The sequence below is a fragment of the Nelumbo nucifera genome, chromosome 7 (genome assembly GCF_055504915.1).
Source record: "Nelumbo nucifera cultivar China Antique chromosome 7, China Antique-T2T, whole genome shotgun sequence".
NCBI lineage: Eukaryota > Viridiplantae > Streptophyta > Magnoliopsida > Proteales > Nelumbonaceae > Nelumbo > Nelumbo nucifera.
In genome coordinates this window covers 55,410,311-55,433,977 of record NC_142655.1, presented here as the reverse complement: position 1 = coordinate 55,433,977, position 23,667 = coordinate 55,410,311, and the positions used below count along the sequence as shown (strand labels likewise).

At 39.6% G+C, this 23,667-nt stretch overlaps 1 protein-coding gene across 1 annotated transcript in view; it reads left to right on the top strand.

The window, feature by feature from the left end:
* The window catches only part of FTSH12 (FTSH protease 12), a 138,370-nt gene that overhangs the window by 75,289 nt on the left and 39,414 nt on the right, over nt 1-23,667 (top strand). The window contains exons 12-16 of the mRNA XM_010262291.3: nt 20,855-20,974; nt 21,081-21,197; nt 21,293-21,469; nt 22,146-22,265; nt 22,372-22,446. Coding sequence (XP_010260593.1) covers nt 20,855-20,974; nt 21,081-21,197; nt 21,293-21,469; nt 22,146-22,265; nt 22,372-22,446 — 609 coding nt within the window. The remainder of the gene's footprint in view (nt 1-20,854; nt 20,975-21,080; nt 21,198-21,292; nt 21,470-22,145; nt 22,266-22,371; nt 22,447-23,667) is intronic.

The following is a 23,667-nucleotide window of genomic DNA, read 5'->3' as shown; positions in this document are numbered from 1 at the left end:
ACCCCATGCAGTTAATTGAGACTCTAACATCAATTGTATTCTGCAACTGGACATTACCCAAATAACCAATTTTCAATTCCGAAAGCTACCCCTTCCTTTTGTCCTAAATGATTCCTTCCCGCATATCCCCTGCATGAGGCCCACGTTCAAAAATTTCAAATGCTTTTGTACCTTCATCTTCACTACCTTCTAACCTCTCAACAAACTCCAATCTTTGTTTGAATCAATGCATGTCTTCATTTCCAATCCCTTTATGTTCATTTGAATCTTAAAACCCTGACCAAAACAAGCTCTTCACCTTTATCCTGAACTGATGAAATTTGCTCTTCACTTACCAGCAAATCAACATCAGATCTGTCAATCACAGCCACACCCTACTTCTGGCAAGCCACTGGAACCATCCAAAAGCATCTTTTTTTTTGAATTCCACACTTTAGAAATTTGAGGTTCCTCCACCCTGGTCATTTGCCTCTTCTTTCCTACAACAATCTCCATTGAGCAACCATTACCAATCTTACTGTGTCTAGGGCAAAAACATACCTTTACTTTGTGACTGCTTTCTTTTTCTATGAACTTCCTTCTTTTCTTTTCTGACAGAAATCTCTGCTTCAGGCACTTATTTTTATGTTATAATAGTTACTTAGGTTCTGCCACACTTTGTTAAGGGCATGATGGTCTTTTTATTGTAGTCTAAAACCTATATATAAGTGGCTGTTGACTGGTGGGGAAATTATTCTATTCTCTCTTATCTGTTTTTTCCATTTCTCTCACCCTTCTTTCTTCTCTTGTACAGAACAAATAGCAATAACATTTGCAAAATATCAAAGCACTTTTGAAGATCTGCAGTCACTCCTAGAGTGGTCCTAGAAAACCCAGCTGGATACCTGGATTTAGAAGAAATATGCATGACTGGGAAGTTCTAATGCAAAAATGGCTGTTTCTCACACATGTCAACACATGTCAGAATGTTCAAGAATTCTTAACCTAATAAATAAAAACATTCTCACATGTGAGAGTATTACACTCTCACAAACTTATTCTTTAATTCATGGAAATGAGAGCAAAAGGCATGTGACTATAAGAAGGTGGGTAAGAAAGAACTGGTATGTGACTAAGAAGCCCACATATACCATAGGAACATGTTTGAAGCTTCATCCTAATCTGGTGCCTGTTTGTCTGAGAAATATAGAGGGATATGCAAATTGCAAATATTACAGTTACATAGGACTCCATTGGATCTCTATTTTACCCTCACAGACACTTGCAACAACCAAAGTAGAGATGTAAAGGAGAGCATACGTCAACTAGAGAGTAATGTTGGGGGTTCCTCTACAGTTTTTAGCCTTTTGAATCTTTTTGGTACAGGAGAGCATACTTAGCCATTGCTTGCATAGGTATTCGAGCTACTACAAAGCATGCTTCCATGTCAAGTAATAAGGTTCCTCCTTGAATTTTATATTCTGTGGCACCTGATCACATTACCAGTATTCTCTTGTTCTCATCTTATTAGTAATGTTTTGGTAGGGAGGGTTTCTATTACTGATGATTCCCTTGCCTTTACATTTGGTGGAAGAAATGTTAGTCTCTAATGCTATTACTTTATCATTTGTCCTCTATGTTCCCAAGTTAATTATAACCTTCTTGCTGCTAGTAGTCTGCCTAAGAGTTTGAACTGATTAGTGACCTTTTTCTTCTCTAACTAGTGTGTTCATTTTTTGGATTTGGCATCAAAGGAGATGCTTGAGAGTGGTCATTAGGCGAATGACATCTAGCTTTAGGTTTTGACACCTAGTAATCTTAAGTCATCAAGTAGCTAGTAGTAGTGTTTGGTCAAAATCTTTGTCAGATTATGCTTTGGCATAACCAATTAAGTCATTTTTTTTCTTTAGTGTTGGAGTGTAATAGCTGTCACTTGCTAAGCATTGTAGACCAGTGTTTTAAAAGGTGTGGGAGGCGTACGCCTGGAGATGCGGCGCTCCCAAAACGCCCTGAGGCATATGCCAGAGGCGTTGACACCTCTGAGGTGTACACCTCATGCGCTTTTTTCATGAGGTGTGCTAGCAGCGTACACCTCATGCGCCTCATGCACATCTTATATAAAAAGACAGAAAAAAAAAAGAAAAAAGAAAAAAAGGAAAGGAAAGGAAAGGAAAAGAAAAGAAAAGAAAGGGAAGGGAAAGAAAAAGTAAGAGAAGAAAAAAATAGAAAAGGAAAGAAAAGAAAAGGAAAGGGAAGAGAAGAAAAGATAAGGGGAAAGCAAGTGGTTTGCCCCTTCTAGGTAGTGGAACGCCTCGCGTCACACCTCTGCGTTTTTAAACATTGTTGTAGACATTCTTTTTAAGTAATAAAAAATGCATCCTTGTTTGATATTGTTCATATTTGAAGTGTGGAGGCCCTATTATATCATACTATGAGGGGTTACAAATATTTCCTTCTATTTGTTGGTGACCATTCTTGTTTTTCTTGGTTATTTTTAATGCATTCCCCTAGTGATGTTCCTGAACTTATTTACCAAATTTATCAGTTGATTTTACTTACTTTGGAGTGGAAGTCAAAGTTTTATGATCTAATAATAATCGGGAATATTTTGAGAAATCTTTAGCGTCTTCTCTTTTGGAGCATGGGGTGATTCACCAAAGTGATTGTACTTATCAATGTTTTATTACAATGAGGCATACACGAGGCATTCCACTACCTAGAGGCGTGAGGTGTAGTTCGGAATGTAAGAGGCGTAAGCCTCCCTAACACAAGGAGGCATAAGCCTACTTTAAGAAGAGGGGGAGGAGGAAGAAGAGGAAGGAGGATCCCATTTTTTGTTATTTTTGATAAAAATCTTATATATTAATAAGAATGAAAATGCATGACACTAGCTGAAAGGGGGGATCTTGTCGAAGCAGAGGTGAGCGGATGAGCTGGAGTGGAGAAATTACCCCCCAGCACAAAAAACCAAATTGGGCTGCATTGAAAAGGGGTTAGGGGTTCTTTCCACCTTTTTCCCTTCTTTTTCCTTCCTGTTTTCACTTAGATTCAATTGAAAAAACGAAGTGGAAGAGGAGAGGAAGGGAAGAAGAGAGGAGAAAGATTGGAGACCCAAAAATCAGGGCTGGTGGAACCCCCAATGGTATTTATAGGTATGTGACAACAAATGTAATAAAAATTGAGAATTACAAATATATTCCTATGGCACTAACTAATAATAATAAAAAAAAAATAGGACTAATAATGGATTGACTGTGAAGACTCTATAACTTGATGTACCTTATTAGTATAGTCCCTGTTGTATATTACTTTTACATCTTATTCTTCTTTTCTCTTTCAGCCCTGTTTGGGCATTCTTGTAATTATACATATCTTTTAATATATGAGACTCTTTGAGGTGGGGGTCATTCATTCTTGACGCCTCTAAGATTATTCTTGTTCTTTTCTCTATTCGGCCAAGAGTGTTGACATGGTTTCAGAGTAGATTGCTCTCTGATCTATTTTCTCGCTCTCTTGAACCTTACTAGAAGCAGTATACCTGTTGTATTAGGGCTGTCTTGATCAACCCTTTTCTGTTCTTTCTTCTTTGCGCAACCAGCAGGAGAGATTTCTTTAGATCTCTCTTGGGAAACATTGGTTTGAGGCCAAACTTCAAATCTGGTGTCACCTAGACCTGATCTATTTTCCCTACAAACAGCATCTGATTTGGTGAAGTTTTCGAAGGAGTTTTGATCTTCTTTTTGGGGTGGCAACACTGTACAGTTTTCTTTTTTGGACTGCAACAGCTTTGGACTTCAGATCTGGTGTCGCTTAGACCTGATCTATTCCACCTACAAACAGCATCTGATTTGGTGAAGTTTTCGAAGGAGTTCTGATCTTCTTCTTGGGGCGGCAGCACTGTATAGTTTCCATTTTTGGACTGCAACCTTTTTTGGATTTCAGGCCTTCAACATCAGCTTGTGATTTAAGTTTTTCTCTCCAGATTGAAGGATTCTTTCAAGCTCTCCTTAACCCTACACTCAGTTTCTGCTTTGGAGTTTTTAAGGACGACTGCCTCAATCAGCATAAGATACCTCATTGTTTGTGAAGAAGACGTCTGATGTGTTGGTAAATCATAGATTTCTTTCAATCGGCTGACTCGATCAACCTATAACCCTAGATCTGGTGTTGTCCTAGGGTTCTCTTGCCTCCCATTTATTTGATTCATACTTTAGATTCATATTTGAAGGGCCTTAGACTCGACAGTCGTAAAAAACTTGCCTTTTTTGGACTGTCATCTTGAGTTCTTGATTGCTGAATTTAGTTCTTTGATATCCTTGTGCCTGGACTACTGTTTTCTTGTTGAAATGGCCTTCAATAGTGGCGATTCTTTTGTTAAAGGTAATTCTTTGGCATCTATGGTTGAGAAAAACATTCGACAACTGGTAACTTCTGTTATTCCTTCTGCTCTTTCTACTATTGGCTTATCTGGTGAGTTTTCTGGTTATTGTGCTTCTCTTTCTCATACTTGGATCATTGACTTTGGAGCTAACAACCACATGACAAGAGCCTACCCTAACCAACCAAGTAACCTTACTAAAACCCATCACAAACATATTGTTACTGCCAATGGTGAAAAGTTAAACATCATTGGTAGTAGTGATCTATCTCTTAAGCTCTCACCCACTGCATCTTTCCCTCTTACCAAGACCCTTCTTGTTTCTAATCTCACTACAAACTTGATTTCTGTTGGCCAATTAATTGATGAATGTAACATTCTTAATTTCTCTCACGATGGATGTTTGATTCAGGACCGGAACATTGGGAAGGTGAAAGGGAAGGGGCGCAGGTTGGGCCGTCTGTTTGCATTGGAGTTTGAGAAGCCTTAAACAACAGCATCATCAGTTTATTTCATTTCCTCCACTTCTAGTTCCTTTCTAAATCATAGAAATAATGTTTGGGACTTATGGCATAAACGTCTGGGTCATTTACATTCTGAAAAATTAAAATTTTTGTTTCATTCAAGCCTTATTAAGAATAAAGTTCCTTCCTTGCACACCTTTGATACATCTTGTGTTTCTTGTTGCTTAAGTAAGAGTCGTACCTTACCTTTTCCTCACATATCTGAGCATGCTACCTCTCCCTTCGAGCTTATACATAGTGATGTCTGGACTGCTTCTGTCTCTTCTCGGCTTGGATACAAATATTTTGTGTCGTTCGTTGATGATTGTACCAGGTACACATGGATATATTTTCTTCGCCCCAAGTCTGAGGTGTTCCCAACATTTAAGTTGTTTCATTTTATGGTGCGGGTTCGGTTCAATCACAAGTGCATATTCTCTGTTCAGATTCAGGTGGAGAATACACTGATGGAGATTTTTTATCCTATTTGAAGGATCATGGAATACAAGTGCAACGAAGTTGTCCAGATACTCCTCATTAAAATGGTGTGGCCGAGCGTAAGAATGGACATATCCTTAGTGTTGTGAGGACATTATTGCAGGAGTCCCATACTCCACCTTCCTTTTGGGTAGAGGCAGCCAGTTCAACTGTGTTTTTGATCAACTATATTCCTTCCTCAGTTCTTGGTAATGTCTCCCTTTCAGAAGTTATTTGGTCGTTCTCCAGATTTGTCTATGCTTCATGTCTTTGGATGTGTGTGCTTTGATCATCTTCCTTCTCGTGAATGTTCTAAATTGTTTGCACAGTCTGTCATGTGTGCCTTTGTGGGTTACAGTCCTGACCACAAAGGATTTCTTTGTTATGTCTATTCGTCGCATTCGTATATCATGTAATATTGTTTTCCTTGAGCACATTTCATTTTTTGCTAGAATTGCTAGACTGTCTGCACCGTTTGTTTCTATTTTGCCAAACTATGATTCATAGGATGCTCCACCTCTTTCTGCTGAGAAGGACTTTCTCGTTTTCTCTCGCAAGCGGTTATGTGCTCCAGCCGTTGTGCCCGCGACTCTCCTTTCTCCTGGTTCAGATCATCATCCTACCACTTCTCTTGTAAGTAATACCTCTACTTTAGACATTCTTCATACTTTTGTTCCTCTTCGTCGTTCTACTCATATATCTAGACCTCCTAACCGCTATGGTTTTCCTTCAAACCATAGCTCTTTGTCTATTGTTCTATCCTCCACAAATGTTCCTCGCTCCTACCAAGAAGCTGATAGTAGCCCTCATTGGAAGGAAGCCATGGATGCAGAGATTCATGCTTTACATGAGAATGACACTTGGGATCTCTTGATCGATACAAGGCACATTTAGTTGCCCAAGGATATATCAGGAGTATGGTATTGACTATGAAGAAACCTTTGCTCCTGTTGCAAAGATCACCATAGTCCGTGTTCTTTTAGCAGTGTCTGTTGCTCAGTCTTGGACTGTATGCCAGCTTGATGTGAAGAATGGCTTTCTTCATGGTCAGTTGAAGGAGACGGTCTACATGAAGCTAGGCCTATAAACGGTATCCGGAAATTCGATTCCGAATTCGAGATTCGACTTAAACGAATCGAATTCGGATATTCGAATCAAATAAACAGTCGAATTCAAATTTAATTTTCATACCGATTATTTAATCGGATTGAATTCAAATTTGACTTGATTCAATCCGATATATATCCGAACCGATTGTAATTACATATATTAATATATTATATAAATTTACATGCATAACCCCATTGTATCTATGTTTCTTTAATAGTTTAAGGGTATAAAGGTAAAATAATTTTTCCTTACACACATTCCAACAAATCTTCTCTACCATTCGAAAATCTGGCGCATCCTCCAACAAATCTCCTTCCCCAAAAAATCAGCGAGCTGCCCAATCCTCCAACAAATACCCTTACCCAAAAAATCAGCGAGCTGTCAATCCTCTAACAAATCCCCTTGCCCAAAAAACCAGCGAACTGTCCAAGAAAGAAATCCCCTTTCTCATTTGAAAATCCAACTCTAAACCCAAGCTAAAATCCCTAACCCTCATCATTGCCTTCTATACTTCTCCCCTGTGTATTCTTTGAAGAGCCAAAATGGCAACCAGAGTTGAGAAATCTTGCCACTGCAACATTCCTTCACAAAGTTTAGTGCTAATATCTTTGCACAAGCAAAATGGTGAACGAACAAGTTGGAGAAACCTCTGCTACTGCAACATTCTTCACAAATATTATTAGCAGCATTTCAACAAAGATCGATGTCCACATTGAAGTCGTTTTTGTCTAAGATGCGATTGTTGTCGATGGCGACAAGGAGCATTAGCAGCAATGGTAGATCAACTGATCAACTAAGGCTAGATTCCAACTTGTTCTTTTTGCTTTATCTTCTATAAATTTTCTAGTGTTTGTAGCTTTTTTCATTTCTTCTTTTGCTTAATTTTTACTATGGGAATGGTTGCCGAATTTAGGTTCAGTTTTGTCAAAATTGTAGCTACCATATTTTGATTCTAGGTAATATTTTTGTATTTTAATTCACAAACAGAAATAGGTAGCTTGTTTTTTGGGTTTGGAGCAATGAAATTTTGCTTCAAGGGCTCATCTTTCATTTATCCCCAATTTCTTTATTTTTATTACAATTAGATTTTTATGTTTTATGCCAAACCTAAACAGTTGAATTCTAATCAATTGTATATTCGATTATTCACTCGAATTCGAATTCAGTTATTGATTTTAAATATTCGACGAATATCGAATCGAATTTGAATCTTTATTTATCGAATTCAGATATATCTTGATTCGCTTCGAATTCGATCCATTTACACCCCTACATGAAGCCTTCTCCTAGATACTACAGTGATCCTTCTTTAGTATGTCGCCTCAAAACATCTCTATATGGTCTAAAACAAGCTCCCCGGCATGGTTTGGACGCTTTCGCGATGTTGTAATTGCTGCTAGATATAGCCAGAGTTCTTCTGATCACTCTTTATTTGTTAGGCGACGTCCTCAGGGTATTACCATTCTCCTACTATATGTTGATGACATGTTGTTGACTGGGAATGATGCTGAAGGCATTCATGATTTGAAACTATTACTTCATAATTTCTTTCACATGAAGGACTTGGGCCCTCTCACATATTTCCTGGGACTGGAAGTACATCGCAATGATCGAGGGTATTTTGTTTGTCAGCAGAAGTATGCCTTTGACCTTGTTAAACTTGGTCTTAATGATGAAAAGCATGTTGATACACCTATGGAGCTAAATCTTAAGTTATCTAAATTTGAAGGTCCATTACTTCTTGATGCTGCCTTATATCGCCAGCTTGTGGGGTCCCTCATTTATCTCACTATGACTCGGCCTGATATTTCTCATGCTGTCCAAGTTGTTAGTCAATTTGTTTCTGCTCCTCGTCAGCCTCATATGGTTGTTATTCATCGCTCCATTTGATATGTTAGAAGCACAATTTCCCAGGGATTGTTCTTCTCCTCCTCTGCTATTCAGTTGAGAGCATATGCTGATGCGGATTGGGCTGGTTGTCCAAACACTCGTAGGTCCACTTTTGGGTGGTGTGTTTTTATGGGTGATTCACTCATCTCTTGGAGGTGTAAGAAACAACAAACAATCTCCAAGTCTTCCACTGAAGTAGAGTATAGGGCCATGTCTTCGGTTTGTAGTTAGATTGTTTGGTTACTGTCTCTCTTTATGGATCTTGGCATTCAGGTTCCTACTCCTATTCCTCTCTATGCAGACAATACGAGTGCTATCAAGATTGCATCTAACCCTGTTTTCCATGAGAGGACCAAGCACATCGAGGTGGACTGCCACTTTATCTGAGATCTCTTCACTACTGGGTCTATATAACTTCCTCATATAGCCTCGAATATGCAGATTGCTGATATCTTCACCAAAGCTATGACTAGAGTTCGACATCTCTTTCTTATAGACAAAACTGATGCTTATGTTGAGGCATTAATTGGAGGGGGGGTGTGGAGACTCTATAACTTGATGTACCTTATTAGTATAGTCCTTGTTGTATATTACTTTTACATTTTATTCTTCTTTTCTCTTTCAGCCTTGTATGGGCATTCTTGTAATTGTACATGTCCCCCTTGAGTTGGGCTGTATACGTTAATCATGCCCAACTTGTCATATAACTCATTATGTTGTAGACTTAGAAGTCCCTTTGTAAGAACATCAGCAAGTTCTTCTGAATTAACATAGGGTGGTGCACACTGCACAGTTCGTCATTTTCCAACTTTTCCCTTATAAAGTGTTTGACCGCCTCTATATGTTTTTTTCCTGTCACGGGGAACAGGACTGGAAGCAATGTTTATAGCTGCCTTGTTGTCACAGTGAAGAGACATTGGGCTGTCAACATTAATCCCCAGCTCTCCTAGCAAGTTCTTAACTCAAAGCATTTGTGGAACTCCATGTGCCATAGCTTTGTATTTTGCTTCAGCACTTGATCTTGCAACTACACTTTGCTTCTTGCTCCTCTAAGTCACTATGTTTCCACCTACAAAGGTGCAATACCCACTAGTAGACTTTCTATCATCCATAGCACCATCCAACCTAGCCCCTAGAAACTTTTTCAAATACCTAAGTACCCTTTCTTCAACTTCCAAGTGTGGTACTCTTGGAGAGTGCATAAATTGGCTCAAGACCCCCACAACATATGCAATATCAGGGCATGTCACTAACAAGTACAATAACCTTCCCACCAACCTTTGGAACCGTTACACATCCTTTAAAGGTTCACCATCACAATCACCCAATTTGTAATTCACATCAATAGGGGTATCAACTGGTTTTGCACTTAATTTTCATGTGTCTTGCAAGAGGTCTAGAATGTACTTCCTTTGAGACACGAAAATACCCTTTTTAGAATGGGCAACCACAATCTCAAGAAAGTATTGTAGAGCTCCTAGATCCTTTAACACGAACTGAGTGGCAAAAAAATTCCTTCAACTTTTGTATCTCAGGGCTCTAATCACCTGCACTTATAATATCCTCTACATAGACTATCAATACTGCAACCTTTCCCTGATTCCTCTTGACAAAGAGTGTATGAACGAACTGGCATTGTTTGAAGCCAATATGTTGAACAACCATATGGAACTTACTAAGACAAATTCTAGGGGATTGCTTTAACCCATACAAAGATTTCTCCAGTCTACATTACTTTTTCCTCACTGCCTTTGGTACGTGTGAATAAACCCTAGTTGATTCTAGGTCAAAGTAGAGAAGAAGAAAGAAGAAAGAAAAGGGAAAGAAGAAGAAGGAGAGGAGAAGAGTGTTCGACCAGACTAGAAGAGAGGATGTTCAAAAAATCACTCTCCTAGCCGACCCACTGGACTTTTATTCATAACACTTGAGTTACAAGAAAGACAATTTTGTCCCTCATAGAAGATGGGACACATAACTTAAACTCATATACAATAGACCTTTCACTTTCAATAAGATACACCAGAATGACCAAAATAGCCCTGACTCGAGCATTCTAACACTCCCCCTCAAGCTGGAGAGTATATATCATATAGTCCCTGCTTGTTACAAATGTAATCTATTCTTCCCCGAGACAATCCTTTTGTGAAGAGATCTGCCCACTGGTTTCCTGAGCTCACATGAGATGTAGTTATTACCCCACTTATCACTTTCTCTCTCACAAAGTGACAATCCACCTCAATATGTTTAGTTTTTTCATGGAAGACAGGATTGGATGAGATGTGAACAACAACTTGGTTATCACAGTATAGTTTCATGGGTTTGTCAATTGAGAAACCCATTTCCTGTAGTAGGTTCTTTAGCCATACTAGTTCACATGTGGTATGGGCCATAGCCCTGTACTCTGCTTCCACACTACTTCTTGCCACCACTGTTTGCTTCTTGCTCTTCCAAGTTACAAGGTTGCCACCCAGGAAGGTACAATACCCTGTGGTTGACCTCCTGTCTGATATAGAGCCAACTCAATCAGCATCTGTGTACCCTACTATCTCAAGAGTTCCTCCCTTTTGGTATAACAAACCACGATCTGGAGCACCCTTTAGGTACCTAACAATTCTCAGAACAGCTTCCCAGTGAGGAACCCAGAGATGTTGCATAAACTGACTCACCACACTCACAGCAAATGATATGTCTGATCGGGTAATGATCAGGTAGTTCAACTTTCCCATCAACCTTCTGTATCTTCCAGGATCATCAAACTCTTCACCTGCATCCACACTTAACTTGGCATTGAGTTCCATAGGAGTCTCTGCTGGTTTAGCACCTAACAACCCTGTTTCTTCAAGTAGATCAAGAACATATTTCCTCTGACATAGGTTGATCCCCTGTTTTGACCTCACAACTTCTATTCCTAAGAAATACTTTAGCTTCCCCAGATCTTTCGTATTAAAGTGGTCCTGTAAGAATTTTTTTTAGCCTGTCAATTTCATTGCTGTCACTTCCAGTTATGACAATATCATCAACATACACGACTAGCAAGATTTTTCCATCTTTTGAGTTATAGCTGAACACAGAATGATCAACCTGACACAGTTTCATCCCAAAGGCCTTCACCACTTCACTGAACCTGCCGAACCATGCACGAGGAGATTGTTTCAGTCCATAGATTGCCTTTTTGAGCCTGCACACCTTACCAGCCTCCCCTGAGCAACAAACCCTGGTGGTTGCTCCATATACACCTCCTCAACAAGATCACCATGTAGGAAGGCATTTTTGATGTCAAGTTGTAGGAGAGGCCAATCATACATAGTAGCCAATGAGATCAACACCCGAACTGAACCAATTTTAGCCACAGGAGAGAATGTCTCCATATAGTCCACACCATATAACTGAGAATAGCCCTTGGCCACTAACCGTGCTTTCAATCGTTCCACACTGCCATCAGGAAGATGCTTCACTATATAAACCCATTTACACCCAACATTGTGCTTACTAGGAGGAAGGGTGGTGAGTTCCCACGTATGATTATGTTGTAGAGCAGAGAGTTCTTCTTCCATGGCTTGCCGCCACCTTGGGGAGGTAAGGGCTTCCTGTACAGTCTTGGGAATGGGAACCGATGAAAGTAATGATATAAACTTGCAATGAGAAGCAGAAAGGTGAGCAATGGAAACATAGTCTGAAATGGGATGAGAAGTACAAGTACGTTTACCTTTCCGCAAAGCAATAGGGAGATGAAGATCTGTGGGAGGAGCAGTAGCAGGATCTGTCGACAGGTGCTGAAGTGGAGGAGGAGCCGAAGCACTTCTTCGGGTATACACTTGAGTAATTGGCGGCCTCTCTGTAGTAACAGGCATATGATGTGCATCTGCAGTAGGAATGGGAGCTACGGGAAGGGGGTCCACAACCGGAATAGGAAGAGGAACCACAGAGGGAGAAGAAGAGACCCCGGCATCTGAGAAAAAAGGAACTGATTCAAAGAAGGTGACATCAAGGCACACAAACGATTTATGAAACTTAGGGTTATAACACTTGTACCCTTTCTGAGTCCTTGAGTAGCCAAGAAAAATACACTTCGTAGCTCGAGCATCTAGCTTGTCTACTCCAGGCCCCAAGTGTTGAACAAAACAAACACAGCAAAAGACTCTTGGGGTGAGAGAAAAGGGAGACAAAGTGGGGAACAACACGGAGAAAGGGGATTGGCTTCCAAGGATTGACATGGGCATCCGATTTATCAGAAAACGAGATGTAAGAACAGCATCACTCCAAAAATGCTTTGGGACATGCATATTGATCATCAAGGACCGAGCAGTTTCAAGAAGATGTCTATTTTTCCGTTCAGCTACACCGTTTTGTTGCGGGGTGTAGGCACAAGAAGTTTGATGAATTATTCCATGATGTTCTAGGTATTGCTGAAATGGTGAGGAGATATATTCTTTGGCATTATCGGAGCGAAGTATTTTCATATGAACACCAAATTGAGTGCGTATTTCAGCATGAAATTTCTGAAAAATAGAGAACAATTCACTACGGTCTTTCATAAGATATATCCATGTCATCCTTGAAAAGTCATCAACAAAGATTACAAAATACTTAAACCCATTGTATGACACCACCTTAACTGGACCCCATACATCAGAGTGAACTAAAGCCAAAGGACTTGAGACACGACTATCAATTCTTGGACTAAATGAGACTCGATGATGTTTTCCCAACTGACATGACTCACAATCTAATGATGAAAGATGACTCAAGGAAGGAACTAGCAGCTTCAAAGCCTTGAGAGAGGGATGACCAAGTCTGCAGTGCCATTGGAGAGGAGTAAGAGACGACTGAAAAGCCACTGGGGGGCCACCACCATCAAGGTAATACAAACCACCTGCTTCATGCCCTCCACCAATCTTTGTCCCCGTTTTGAGATCCTGAAACACACAAGAAGAAGGATAGAAGGTTACAGAACAATTAAGGGACTTGGTTAATCTAGTAACAGACATAAGGTTAAAAGGGAATTTAGGAACATATAAAATAGATGCTAAGGACAATGAGGAGAGATCAACATCACCAACACCACAAATAGGAGATGTAGAACCATTAGCAAGTGTAGCTGTCTGAGATGTGGAGGTGCGAGAAAGGGAAGAAAATACATCAAGAGTCCCAGACATATGGTTCGAGGCTCCAGAATCAATGATCCAGGGTGAGACTTTGGAAGCTAAACAAGTCATACCTGAATGGGCAAGTGTAGTGTTCTGCTGAGATGTTTGAAGGAACTGCTCATATATTGCTCGTGGTACACTCACCATTTCCTACCCGGAAGCACAAGTGGGTGTGGAGGGGGTTGGGGCAGTTTGTTGGCTTTCAGTAATTGTGCTACTACTCTTAGATGTAACATGGTTTGCCCAAGTGTTGGGTGGACCACGCAAATCATAGCAGAAATTAACTGTGTGCCCCTCTAAGCCACAATGTGTACATTTTCTCTGAGCATTACCCCTTCCTTTTTCACGGCCTCACCCTGACTCTCGGCCTCCAGTCCGGCCACTAGCCCGGTTAAACATGTGTCCACTACGGTTGCTTGGAGGGCCACTACTGCCACCACCACTTCTACTTCCACGGCCACTCCCTTTAGTCACTACCAAACCAGATCTATCAGAGAAGGAAGAATGTTCCACCGGCCCAATGGATGTCCTCTTAAGACAGGCAAAAACTTCTTCAAGTGAGGGGAGAGCTGATCCCCCCAATATCTGTGCTCTGACAGACCCATACTCAGCCTTCAAGCCCACAAGAAACCTAGTCACATCAAGTTGTTCACGTTGCTGTTGTTGGATCTGGACATCTGATGTTAGAGGGTGATACACATTTAGCTCATTGCGGATGTTCCTCAAACTTGCATAATACTCTTCTAAGCTTTGACTTCCTTGCTTCAAATTGAAGTACTCTTGGTATAACTGATATACCCTAGTTGTGTTGTCTTGTCCAGAGTACAACTTTTTAGCATGATTCCAGATCTCTTTGGCTGTATCTAGCAACATGAAGTTCACACTAATCTTTGGTTCCATGCTGTTTCAAAGCCATGTCATTATTTGTGCATCATCTTTTTCCCAATCACTGAACCCAGGAAAATCAGAGGAAGGTTTTCCTCCCTCACATGTTTTACTTTCCGCTTGGCCTTCAAGAACACCTCCACAGATTTTGCCCATGGTACATAGTTCTCACCATTCAACTTGATGGATGTCATTTGAACACTTGGATAATCTGAAGAAAGCATGATGCCTGTTTTGTTGTCATTCCCAACTACAGTTGAAGCCATCTCAATTATTTCACCTTTGAATATACACCATAATCTCACACTCGTCACAAGACTTATCTCACTTATGATACCACCAACCCACTTTCTTCAACTGCACATTACACACTACACTCTAAAGCTGAAATCATTCAGTCAACACATCAAACACTTGGACTGCACACTGCAGGACCATTTACCAAAATGACCAAAATACCCCTAACTCGAGCATTCTAACAGTACGGAAGCTAGGTGGTTGAACCATATACGCCTCCTCCAGATTACCATTCAAGAGAGCATTTTTGATATCAAGCTGATGCAACTTCCAATCAAGACTCACATCTTGAGACAGGAGGGCTTGAATAGAATTAATCCTTGCAACTGGTGCGAAGGTCTCTACGTAATTAATTCCATACAACTGTGTGTAGCTTTTTGCCACCCTCACCTTATACCTTTTTACTATTCCATCCGCATTGTGCTTCTTTGGAAACAGCTATTTACACCTTATTGGCTCCTTCCCCTTTGGAAGATCCACCAATTCCCATGTATTATTCTTGTGTAGTGGAGGTCATTAATTTCCTCCATAGCATCTATCCATTCAGAGTAAGGCAAGGTCTCTACGACACTTCTAGGATGGAGATACTATCAATGACAGACAAGAAGGTACAGTAAGAGGGTGAAACATTATCATAAGACACATAGTGGGTAATGGGGTGTTTAGTAGTGCATGACCTAACACCCTTTCTATGGGCATTGGGAATGTTAAGGTCATCCACATTATTGTCAATAGCAATGGGAACAAAAGAGTTAGTGGGGATGAGAGTCACCTCTTGAGAATTTGATGGCATTGGATTCACAGTATTTGGGAGCTCCACATCTTTAGAACTCTGATGATCTCTACGATAGTTACGGAGAAAAACATGGAAAGGAGCAAGGTCCGGGATGAAAGGAAGATGTACCTGCTGAACTTGCTTCTCCTCTGTGTAACTCTCCCTTTGAGAAGTGGGATAGAAAGGCTCCAACTCGAAGGAGACATCCATAGAGACAAAATACTGATGGGTAACCAGGTCAAAACACTTATAACCCTTCTAAGTAGAAGGATGTGAAGGAAAACACAAGGAATAGACTTGGGGTCCAACTTGCAACGAGAAGAGGACAAATTATGAACAAAGGAACTGACACCCAAAAACTCTTATAGGGATGGAGAACAAAGGGGACTGAGGATAGAGTAATTGATGTGGGGCCTTATAATTTAAGACACTAGAGGGCATACAGGTAATGATATACGCAACCGCAAGTACAACATCCATCCAAAAACATTTTGGAACATTCATGTGCAGCATCATACCACAACCACTTAAAGAAGGTAGTAGAAAATCAAGACTGCAATCAGTCTTGAACCCTAATAGATTTTAGGTTTAGAAAAGCAGAAGAAAAGTAAGAAGGAGAAGGAAGAGAAGAGAAACAGAAGAACACAAGGGTTTGAAAGGAGGGACAAATTCTAACACATCCATCGCCGCCACTCTCTTAGTATTTATAGGTTATGTTTAGTACATAGAGGAAAGGACAGATCTGCCCTTAGTACTTACATGACAAATAAAGTAAATAAAAACTGAAATAAACAACAACTGAAACAAATAACTACACATGCTGTCCTACAAACACAGTGGGGACCACTGCTGTGGGGCCTACATCAGTGTTCTCTACACTCCCCCTCAAGTTGGGAGTAGATATTTATCATTCCCAACTTGGATAGGTCTGTCTCTAACTTCTTCCTTGGTACAGCCTTGGTGAGGTTATCCGCGAGCTGCATATTAGATGTGATATACGGGAGACACACTTCTTGTGATGTAACCCTCTCTCGCACAAAATGTCGATCAACTTCGATATGTTTAGTTTTGTCATGCTGCATTGGGTTTTGGGCTATATTAATAGCTGCCTGATTATCACAATACAACATTAAGGGCTTTTCATAGTCAATACCCAACTCTTCAAGTAGTGATCTCAGCCATAAGATTTCAGCCACTCCGTTAGCCATTGACCTGTATTCCGCTTCAGCACTAGAGCGGGAAACAACACTCTGCTTCTTACTCCTCCAAGAAGCAGAGTGTGATTCTATTCAGCTAGCAATACAACATAACTTTGTCTTCAAGAGGCTCCCCGCCCTCTGCACTAATCTTGTGATTCCGTTCAATGGGTGTATCAGCAGGCTTAACACCCAACTTCCCAGTTTTCGCCAACAGATCTAGAACATATTTTCTCTGAGAGATAAAAATCCCCTGTTTAGATCTAGCAACCTCAATACCCAAAAAATACCGTAGTGCACCAAGATCTTTCACCTCAAACTCTTGATGAAGGAGCTGTTTGAGGAACTCAATCTCATGGCTATCATTTCCTGTCACCACAATATCATCAACATATACTGCAAGTAGTGTCAGAGAGGACTCCACCCTCTTGATGAACAGTGTATGATCTGACTGGGCCTGTACATAACCGAACTTTCCAAGGGCTAATCTGAACCTATCAAACCAGGCTCTAGGTGACTGCTTCAAACCATACAATGCCTCGTTCAGTCGGCAAACCTTCTTACCTGTCTCTGTATCATAGAATCCAAGAGGCAACTACATGTAGACCTCTTCCTGTAAGTCTCCATTCAGAAAGGCATTTTTAACATCCATCTGGAACAAGGGCTAAGAATGATTTGCTGCAAGGGATAACAGAATTCGAATGGTGGTCATCTTGGCTACTGGGGCAAAGGTCTCCAAGTAGTCTATACCATAAGTCTGGGTGAACCCCTTTGCGACCAGTCGGGCTTTGTACCTTTCAATAGAGCCATCAGCATTATGCTTCACAGTGAATACCCATCTACATCCAACCGGTTTCTTTCCTTTTGGTAGGTCAACCAGTGCCCAAGTATTATTCTTCAACAGGGCATCCATTTCGACTTGCATTGCATCTTTCCATTCTGGAACTGATAAGGCTTCTTGCACTGTTCTTGGAATAGGGGCATTGGCAATGGAAGTGAGATAGGACCGGTAAGCAGGAGATAGGCGATCATAGGATAAGAACTGTGAGATGTTGTGAGTTGTAGATGTGGTGCAATGTCGTTTCCCTTTGCGGACGGCAATAGGAGATCAAGGTCATCCACAGAAGGGGAAGTGGCAACAGTGGAAGGTGTCTCAGTAGGCTCTGGATCTGGAGCCGCAGAAGGAACTGGAACTGGCCAGGTCTGCCGATGACTAGGATCAACCTGCCTGCATCGCCTGTGATAGACTCTCAACTCCTAATAGAAAATGTAAATGGTTGTAATAGATCAACCAATAATCTATTACACAAACAAAAACTAATATTTAATTTCATGTTTGATATGAATTTTGAGCTAGCTCAAATTGGTAATCATGTAAGTTAGGTGGGCAATAACATTGTTACTCCATATATCTACAATATTGTCACCAACTTATGTTATAATACTATATCTTGTACTCCGCATAGTGTTGTGTAATGTTCATTAGGGAATATGTCAATTCCAATAAACTTTCATGTTGCTACCCATGGAAGTGGAAATGGAATACTATCTCTTCTACTCCACATAGTGTTGGTAGTGTTCATTGGGTAATATGTCAATTCTTGTAAAATTTATCATCGCTACCTATGGACTGTTACGACCTTCTCTGTTTTCTGCAACCTAAACAGTGGATTCTTGGTCACCTCCTTCTCTCCCCTCTTCCTTTCTTTATTCTTTCTTTCATTGCCTTCCATTCTCCGTCTTTTCAAACCTGACCTGAACTATTACAACCAGTGTTTTAAAAGGCATGGGAGGCGTACGCCTCTAGGCGAGACGCTCCCAAAACGCCTTGAGGCATATGCTAGAGGCGCTGACACGTCTGAGGCGTACGCCTCATGCACACCTAATATAAAAAGACAGAAAAAAAAAGGAAAAAGAAATAAGGGAAAGGAAAAGAAAGGGAAGGGAAAGAAAAAGAAAGAAGAAAAAATGAGAAAAGGAAAGAAAAGGAAAGGAAAGGGAAGGGAAGAAAAGATAAGGGGAAAGAAAGTGGTTTGCCCCTACCTCATGCACGTCGAAAAGACCCCCCTTTCAACTAATGTTATGCATCTTTATTCTTAATATAAAAGATTTTTATTAAAAATAAAGAAAAAATGAGATCCCCCCTTCCTCTTCATCCTCCTCCTAACCTCCCTCCTCTTAAGGAGGCTTACGCCTCCTTGTGTTTGGGAGGCTTACACTTCTTGCGTTGTGAACTATTCCTCACGCCTCTAGGTAGTGGAACGTCTCGTGTCACGCCGTCGCGTTTTAAAACATTGGTTACAACCTGCTAACCAATGGCCCTTGTTTGCATTTTGATCCTCAGCAATGAGTTGAGCCCATCCACTAAACACCAAAACTTCATCACTAGCATTGAGCAATCCACACACACTCCATTCAGGCAGTGTTTTAAAAGCACAAGGCGCAAAAAAGGCTTAGGGGTCAATTTGTGGCCAAGGTGCAAGGCGAGGCGCGCACCTTTTTGAAGCAAGGCACAAAATTAAAAAAAAAAAACTACTAAAAAAAAAGTCATAAAATTCAAAAGAAATGCTAAAAATTCAAAATAATGCAAAAAAATAAAAAAAAATATTAAACATAAGATAAATAAAAAATATAAACTTAAATTTTAAATAAATGTTTTAAAAAAGTAAAAACCTATTATCTAAAATTAAAGTACATAAATGTAGCATGTAAAGCATATTCAAATGAGAATTTAAAAAGGCAATGATTTGAGTTCGCTTAGCTAGGCTAAAATACTACTAGATTTGAATTTGAGCTTGAGTTTGATTTGAACTATATTTTCTATTTCGAGCTTGATTCAAGTAAATATTCAATGAGCTCGAGTTCGGCTAGAAAACTCGAAAATAAATATATTTGTATATTTTATATGTGTGATATTTTTTATAATATATAATATATATTTTTATGTATGTATGTGTTAATCGAGCCAAGCTCACGAGCATTCGAGCCAAACTTTTTATTGGTCGAGCTCGAGCTTGAATAACTATTTGAGCTTACCCCAAGGTTGGAACTGGCTTGAACTCAATTAGAATCGAACTCAAATCGAGCCTAATCGAATTCGAGCCCGAACTGTTAGAGCTTGATTCAATTGCAGCCCTAATTGGGATGTTTTACTTTGACCAACTATTGACAGTCCAGAAATACAACATTAACCTCCCTTGAAATTAAAATGTTTAAGGTGCTGACAAGAAACATGGACCTAAGATTACAATGGGTGGGGAGATCAGCAAATGCTATGGCGAACTGTCCAGCCAAGGAAGGGGCAGCTAGGGAAGTTTTGTATTGGGCACAACTGTACCTTATTGCTTTTGTTTTCTTCTGTAGTGGAGAGATCGCAGCTCGCGCCTCTCCAAGGGCTACTTGTATGTGCTAATATTTCCAAATTAATAAAATGTTCATGTATTTATCAAAAAAAAAACATTAACCTCCTTTGACAAAAGCCTATCTGTTGTCTGGTTGATCTGATATTTGGAGGGCCTGCTATATGCTTCTTAAGCTTCAATATATCCAAATTAACCTCCCTTTTTTCTATCAAAAAACATACAAAAAAAGAATCAGCTCAGTCAACAGTTTGATCAAGAGAAATTGAGTCTACAACTACTGCCCAGAAGTTGGACTGTTGCTATGAACAGTCTTCTCCTCCATCTTTATCTTAGCCTTCTGAGGTTTGGTCAAGAGAGCTATCTATAATTTGTGTATAGCTTTTCATATCTACTGAGAGCTTTTGTTTGCTTAGATTAGGACCTTGTGAGAGATCTTTTCTCCCTGTTGTTTCTCTTAAAGAAATTAAGGCTTACGTGCATCATAGAGGGAGTTGAATTTTCCAATTTTATGAGCATGTGGAACTAATAAATAAACATATAAATAACACTTTTGATTTTTTTAGGTTCTTAAAGTTTCTTGTGTGCATCTTGTAATTTCTCCTTAGCTTAGGGATTAATATCTTTATGGATAGATTTTTCCCTGTTTTTTAAATAGCTTTTTTTGGTCAAAGTTCAATATATTTCATTAGGATAAAAAGAATATTAGAATTTGATATATATTTATTTTGATGGATCAAAGTTTGAGATATTTATGTTTCATGTGTTTGTATCTGATCTCATTTAATCAAATGGGCGTTCCATGTTGTAGGTTTCTCAAATATATATTTGTATGACTTATTCTGTCGTTACTTCCAGGTGAGGAAGGGTCACTCCAAGATCTTTCAAGAGGATATTATTGATGTGTTGGATAAACAATTGCTTGAGGGTATGGGTGTATTACTTACAGAGGAAGAACAGCAGAAATGTGAAGAGAGTGTATGTACCTATTTTTATAGAAATTGTTATTAAGTGGTCCGTCTTAAAATGATAGCCGTTATCTGGTGTTTCTTTTAATTATTGGGGCTCTATGCTTATAAAATAGGTATCATTTGAAAAGAAGAGATTGCTAGCTGTACATGAAGCTGGTCATATATTATTAGCTCACTTGTTTCCTCGATTTGATTGGCATGCATTCTCCCAATTGCTACCTGGTGGCAAGGTACAAATTTGGAATATGGTTGGATATTAAGCTTATTGCTATTGAATTATCTTCTCGGAGATGTTTGTTGATGTATCAATTTTGAACTTGATTAGGAAACTGCAATATCTGTGTTCTATCCTAGAGAAGATATGGTAGATCAAGGCTATACAACCTTTGGTTACATGAAGATGCAAATGGTAGTAGCACATGGTGGTCGTTGTGCTGAACGTATTGTGTTTGGGGATGACATCACTGATGGAGGAAGTGATGATCTGGAGAAGATTACTAAAGTATGTAGTATTTCCTCTTTCAAGTGAAGTTAAAATTGATTCTTCTCTTGGTGGTAGATGTTAAATACATCCAAGGTTCTCCAATGAGTTTATTGATTGCTTGAGGTTTTATATAGCTAATGTTTTGTTCCCAGAATATGGTATTTGTGTCCTGGTCAATAGCGAAAAGGTTTACCAGAATTTGCTGTGTCCCTTATGAAATTCTGCATTGTTTCAGAGTAGTGCACCCAAGCCTCCCATTGGATAAAATTTCCTAGTCACCTTACATCAAGTATTTTAAATAATTTCAAGTAGCAAGAAAAAGAAAAACAATGGGGAAATTTAATCCAAGCTAAAAACTCAAGGAATCAAGATGAAAAATTAAGAGCATTTTAATTCGCTTGAGGTGGGTGCACATGGATGGGACTGGCTTTCTGCATCTCTGCCCCAAGACCACCATGGGTTGGGCTGAGATCTAATTCAAGGCTCATTTTTTAGGTATTCTTATATACTTTTCATATTTTCTAATGTTTCATGGGCATAACATAATTTATATCAAAAAAGTTGTATTACCCACTTGTCAAGGAATTCTTAAGTTCTCTTATTTGAGTTCTCACTTAAGATTGTGAGGTAATTTCTGTAGCTGCAGATGATAAATTATAATTCTAATAATTGTGAAGTCCTCTGATTATTGCAGATTGCAAGAGAGATGGTTATCAGCCCTAGGAATTCGAGATTGGGGCTTACAACATTGACAAAAAGGGTTGGTTTAATGGATCGACCGGATAGTCCTGATGGCGAGATGATAAAGTATAAGGTACCATTAAGAATTTCTCATAACATCACCAAACTCACTCTAATCAGAACATTTTTTTTATTGATTTATGATCCTGATTGTCTAAATACACTTTTTACCTTGATAGTGGGATGATCCTGATGTGATTCCAGCAGACATGACAGTTGAAGTGTCTGAATTATTTACTCGCGAACTTACAAGGGTAATCATACTTTCCTTTAAGAATTTACATATTATGAGTCGGTGGATTATAAAGATAACATATTTGATTAGCTTTCCATCTGTATTTCTTTATGATTTAAGATTACTTGAGTATTTGATGCCTGTTTTGAAGAACTCTGATATTGGTCAAACTTTCCATTTAATCTTTGTTGTAAATATCTAGTTAATGTGACGCAGGGAGAAGATTTCATCATACTGCTTTTAAAACACACTAACAAAATAGAGGTCTGGGTACCACTACATGTATACTTTTCTTTGAGTACATGTCAGGGCATTTGTAAATGCCAATAATCCTTAGAGCAGAAAGGAATACGATGCAGTGTGGTGATGCCTACCAAGTAATTCATGAAAGACTAGCTAGGAGCTAACATAGATCACATTCATGTTGTATGAAAAAAAGCGTAGGGAGGGCTGTTGAGTCTTCTTACTAAAGTTTGTTTGGATTCCTCTGAACCAAAAAAAAAAACAAACGGTTTTGGTCACCACAGGCTAAAGGGTCCTTTTCTTGTTCTTCTTTCTTCAGGTCTCTCTATTAGTCCCCCTCTCAACAATCTTTTCCTATCAAGCTTGGTGGGGGCCTATTCCTCCTAAAGTTATGGATTTTTGCTGGGAAGTGTTCTATGGGAAAATGAACACCTTGGATAATTTACAAAAGAGAAGATTGTTCCTTTGTCTGTCCCCTAACTGGTGCATCCTTTGCAGGTCCCTTGGTGAAGGCTTCTACCATTTACTAATCTCCTGTTCTTTCACTGCAGAGTTGTGGGATTGGCTCTTTTTGTTGTTTGGTTGCAGGTGGAACAGGTTAGCTGAAGTAAGCTTGCTTTTTGATCCTTCTTAGCTGAAGTAAGCTGGAGGTGTGCAAGACCAGTATTGATTTGGACTGTTTGAGAGGAGAGGAATGCTAGTGTTTCAAGAGAAGGAGAGAAATGTACAAGAACTAAAGGAATGCATCTTGAACATGGCTGTTCAGTGGTTAAAATTCTCGGAGCTGTTCCATCATTTCTCCTTTAATGACTTTTGGAGAATTTGGGCTGCAGTGGCAAGTAGCTTTTCTCAAAAGGCTAGATTAAGTGTAAGCTGGGCACTTCCTCCTGTAGGTGCATTGAAGTTGAATTTCGATGGAAGTAGTCAAGGCAATCTAGGCCCTTCTAGATTGGGAGGGGTTATAAGAAATGAGGCTGGAAATGTGGTACTTCTTTAC